Genomic DNA, 4,678 nt, shown 5'->3' on the forward strand with positions numbered 1-4,678 from the left:
TTCGGGAAGTACCTGTGTCGGATCGGCCGGGAGGAAAACGAGAACTGCCATCACTGTGATGCCGAAACAGACACAGCTGCCCATACTTTGGCCGTTTGTCCGGCGTGGGAAGAAGAGCGGCAAAACACCGTCGCAACACTGGGCGTACAAGACCTCGAGCTGTCAACGGTGCTCGATAAAATGGTCGAAAGTGAAGCTGCTTGGCAGGCCGTCGCAGATTTTTGTGAGGCTGTCATGGAGACCAAGGAGGAAGCGGAAAGAGTGAGAGAGGCGACGAGTACTGTACCATCTCGCCGAGCACGCAACGTGCGCCGTAGGAGGCGCGCAAATATGGACCTTAGACCACCATAAGGTCCGGCCTGCGGGCGCCGGACGGGGCAGTCCGACGCCTGAGCCACAGGCCAAGAAGGCGCGGGAGCACTGGTGTCCGGTGCGACCGCCCAACGAGACGGATGAGGAGTAAAGCTCCTAAATTGAAGAGGTCCGCGATGGTGGACCAAAGCTTTGCCGAGGCCGCGTTGTGCATGCGCGAGCGATCCCGCAGCCTCGGCCCGAAAGCCGAGAAGGACACCGTGTGGTTTTTAGTCCGTGCAAGTCGGACATACCCCGGCGCTATGCCCCGGCGCCGGGCACGCGGAGGCGTTTTCCACACGAGAAAAAAAAAAAAAAAAAAAAAAAAGGTTAGGTTAGGTTAGGTTAGGTTAGGTTAGGTTAGGTTAGGTTAGGTTAGGTTAGGTTAGGTTAGGTTAGGTTAGGTTAGGTTAGGTTAGGTTAGGTTAGGTTAGGTTAGGTTAGGTTAGGTTAGGTTAGGTTAGGTTAGGTTAGGTTAGGTTAGGTTAGGTTAGGTTAGGTTAGGTTAGGTTAGGTTAGGTTAGGTTAGGTTAGGTTAGGTTAGGTTAGGTTAGGTTAGGTTAGGTTAGGTTAGGTTAGGTTAGGTTAGGTTAGGTTAGGTTAGGTTAGGTTAGGTTAGGTTAGGTTAGGTTAGGTTAGGTTAGGTTAGGTTAGGTTAGGTTAGGTTAGGTTAGGTTAGGTTAGGTTAGGTTAGGTTAGGTTAGGTTAGGTTAGGTTAGGTTAGGTTAGGTTAGGTTAGGTTAGGTTAGGTTAGGTTAGGTTAGGTTAGGTTAGGTTAGGTTAGGTTAGGTTAGGTTAGGTTAGGTTAGGTTAGGTTAGGTTAGGTTAGGTTAGGTTAGGTTAGGTTAGGTTAGGTTAGGTTAGGTTAGGTTAGGTTAGGTTAGGTTAGGTTAGGTTAGGTTAGGTTAGGTTAGGTTAGGTTAGGTTAGGTTAGGTTAGGTTAGGTTAGGTTAGGTTAGGTTAGGTTAGGTTAGGTTAGGTTAGGTTAGGTTAGGTTAGGTTAGGTTAGGTTAGGTTAGGTTAGGTTAGGTTAGGTTAGGTTAGGTTAGGTTAGGTTAGGTTAGGTTAGGTTAGGTTAGGTTAGGTTAGGTTAGGTTAGGTTAGGTTAGGTTAGGTTAGGTTAGGTTAGGTTAGGTTAGGTTAGGTTAGGTTAGGTTAGGTTAGGTTAGGTTAGGTTAGGTTAGGTTAGGTTAGGTTAGGTTAGGTTAGGTTAGGTTAGGTTAGGTTAGGTTAGGTTAGGTTAGGTTAGGTTAGGTTAGGTTAGGTTAGGTTAGGTTAGGTTAGGTTAGGTTAGGTTAGGTTAGGTTAGGTTAGGTTAGGTTAGGTTAGGTTAGGTTAGGTTAGGTTAGGTTAGGTTAGGTTAGGTTAGGTTAGGTTAGGTTAGGTTAGGTTAGGTTAGGTTAGGTTAGGTTAGGTTAGGTTAGGTTAGGTTAGGTTAGGTTAGGTTAGGTTAGGTTAGGTTAGGTTAGGTTAGGTTAGGTTAGGTTAGGTTAGGTTAGGTTAGGTTAGGTTAGGTTAGGTTAGGTTAGGTTAGGTTAGGTTAGGTTAGGTTAGGTTAGGTTAGGTTAGGTTAGGTTAGGTTAGGTTAGGTTAGGTTAGGTTAGGTTAGGTTAGGTTAGGTTAGGTTAGGTTAGGTTAGGTTAGGTTGGGGTGCTAAGTGCGGGAAACCTCCTCGAGTGCCCATTCCCTTGAACGTTTACCTCTCTCTCTTAATCCTCTTGGATTCGGTTAGAGCGGTGGCTGACAAGGGATTTGGGACGGTGCACCCTGGGCGGCAGCCAACAACTCTCCGTTATGCGGGGTCTTGTTGGTTGTTGGCCAATATCCCGCTAACCAGCCACTCTCTCCTGTCTGAACAATCAGACAGTGAGCAGCAGATGTGGCTTGCGCGGCGTTCAGGTCTTGGACGTGGACCTGCGTCGGGCAACTCGTTACCCCAAATACTGGGGCCGAGGGTGCTGTGCTATTAAAAGCCAGCGCCGCGAGGAAGAAAACCTCATCAAAAATAACCCCAATCCCAAGGTCTAGCGTGCCGATGGGATGAATGGCGGGGGGGGAACCCCGTCCCGAGCGCTCACATGAGTGTAGGAGGAGTCAGGGACCTCACCCTGATCAAAAAAGGAAAATATGACCTCACCCTGATCAAAAAAGGAAAATATGAAATGGCGAGTGACAAAAACTATTTACCCCAGGAGGGTACCAGCTTCGCTGGAGAATCCCTCTCTGCATCTTCGGATGTGGACAGCCTCACCGTATCTGGGGGGGGCATCAACCGCCATAGGGACGCAAGTCCCTCTCAACAATCAGTCCAGACGGACTCTGACAACGACAGCGACTCTAGTCTCCCAGAGGCTTTGCTGAACGAGGAGAACAGAGGTGGCAGGGGTAGTGCTCCCCTGAAAAGGAAAGCACCGGAAGTATCAGGAGCTATGGAACGAGGTCCTAAAATCAACACCGCCATCAGGGGCCGGCCTCGCACACCAGGTATGCGGCGCACACAAGGCGCAACTGAAGGCCGTAAACGCGCCACTGTAGTGGACGAGCACTTGGGGGTGGTCCGGGCTGCTGCCAACAGGGTGCTCGAAGAAGCCGATAAGTCCGGAAACCTCAAAGGGACGGTGTGGCGGGCCATGAAAGAGTCCTGCCAACAAATATTGGAAGCTGCCGAGAAAATCGAGGCCCAACAGGTGGAATCGGAAGCAGTTCGAATACTCACAGCGGACAATAAAAGGATGAGGGAACAGCTAGAACTTCTACAGAAGGAAACAAAGGCGCTCCGTACGGCCTACTCCGAAAAGGCGGCTGCGCCTTTAACCTCAGGGACGGGAATCACAAGGACCGAAATCCAAGAAGTCCTTGCGGACTTTAAGGAATCCTTAGAAAGGGACCTGTTTCTGAGATTGGGGGGCATGGTTACGGATCGGCTTAAGGAGGCTGAAAAAAGGGGCATTCTTGCTCCCGAGCCGATTATGCGCCCGCCCCTTACGACAGATAAGAGGCCAAATGAGGTTGAACGCCAAAACCATGAAGAGGAACGGCCAACAACACTAATGTCATCCGCAAGACCTGGACCAGCGGCGCGAAATACAACCCGTCGCAGGCCACAGCCGCAGGAGGAAGAGCCACAGCCTGGCCCCTCTCAGACAACTGAAGCTCCTCTGACCAACCAGGAGAAGGAAGGATGGGCCACTGTGGTGAAAAAGAAAAAAGGCAAGAGGGGAAAAGGCAAGGGGCACGGAAAAAATTCCCCCCCTGACAAGCTGAAACCCACCCAAGCCCAGGTCCGAACCCCCGGGGTGTCTGCGAAGCCGCCACCTAAGAAAATGTTCACCCCACCAAAGTCGTCGGCGGTGGTGGTAACCCTACGGCCGGAATCCAAAATGGATTACAAATCAGTTATGGCCAGGGTCACCACCCTTAAGCTACCGTCCATTGGGGTGGACCACGTGGCGGTAAGGAGAACTGCTACCGGGGCTCGCATTATTGAGATCCCCGGAGCTCACAGTGCGGTCTCCGCTGACACCCTGGCCGAAAAATTAAGGGAGATGGTGGGCGATGAAGCCCAAATATCACGGCCATATAAAACGGCACAAATAAAAATTTATGGCTTCGATGAGTCAGTGACCCAGGAGTCCCTAAAGGAAGCTGCAGCTGAAGCTGGAAACTGTCCACCGGGACAGATAAGGGTTGGCGCTATTCGCACGGCACCTGACCAGACCGGGGCGTCTATTCTAACTTGCCCTGTAGCAGCCGCCAACAATTTGATCAAAGCCGGACGCCTACTGGTCGGATGGTCGGCCGCCAAAATCAAGGGGCTCGAGGCCCTGCCCATGCGATGCTTCCGCTGCATGGGCTTGGGCCACACTAGGGCCCTCTGTCCGTCTCCGGTGGACAGATCCAATGTGTGCCACCGATGCGGCCAAACGGGCCACATGACGGTGGAATGTAGCGCCAAGGAGCCATGGTGTGCCGTGTGCCACGCCGCAAAGCTCCCGGCGGGGCACGTAATGGGGGGAAAGGCCTGCAACCCCCCACGCACCAGGGGTAAGACGGCCCTGGCTACGAGGGAGGTCTCGGAGGGTCGACTAATGGAACATTAATGCCAACACGACCCTCCCACCACCTGGAAGTTCTGCAGGCCAATGTCAACCACTGCGCCCGTGCCCAAGACCTCCTAGTCCAGCACGTGGCGGAGTGGGGCATTGGCGCTGCCATAGTGTCGGAACCCTATTACGTCCCCCCGCTTTCCAACTGGGCTGGCGACACTGAGGGGCTGGTGGCGGTTACTGCTCCCCAAATCGGAAACCACCCACCTCTCTCGAAAATT

General features: G+C 52.2%; 1 protein-coding gene across 1 annotated transcript; it reads left to right on the forward strand.

Moving 5' to 3' along the window:
• Positions 1-452: 452 nt before the first annotated feature.
• Positions 453-4,451, forward strand: LOC128677904 (uncharacterized). The gene is made up of 2 exons (XM_053759069.1): positions 453-594; positions 2,374-4,451. Exons 1-2 carry the CDS (start codon positions 453-455, stop codon positions 4,449-4,451), a joined length of 2,220 nt encoding a protein of 739 aa, XP_053615044.1.
• Positions 4,452-4,678: the final 227 nt, after the last annotated feature.

The sequence above is a fragment of the Plodia interpunctella genome, chromosome 18 (assembly GCF_027563975.2).
Source record: "Plodia interpunctella isolate USDA-ARS_2022_Savannah chromosome 18, ilPloInte3.2, whole genome shotgun sequence".
Taxonomy (NCBI): Eukaryota; Metazoa; Arthropoda; class Insecta; order Lepidoptera; family Pyralidae; genus Plodia; species Plodia interpunctella.

Coding starts and splice junctions, on each gene's coding strand:
- LOC128677904 (XM_053759069.1), top strand. CDS start 453: ATGAGGAGTAAAGCTCCTAAATTGAAGAGGTCCGCGATGGTGGACCAA. Junction 595..2,373: donor GTGGTTTTTAGTCCGTGCAA/GTCGGACATACC, acceptor CCCAATCCCAAG/GTCTAGCGTGCCGATGGGAT.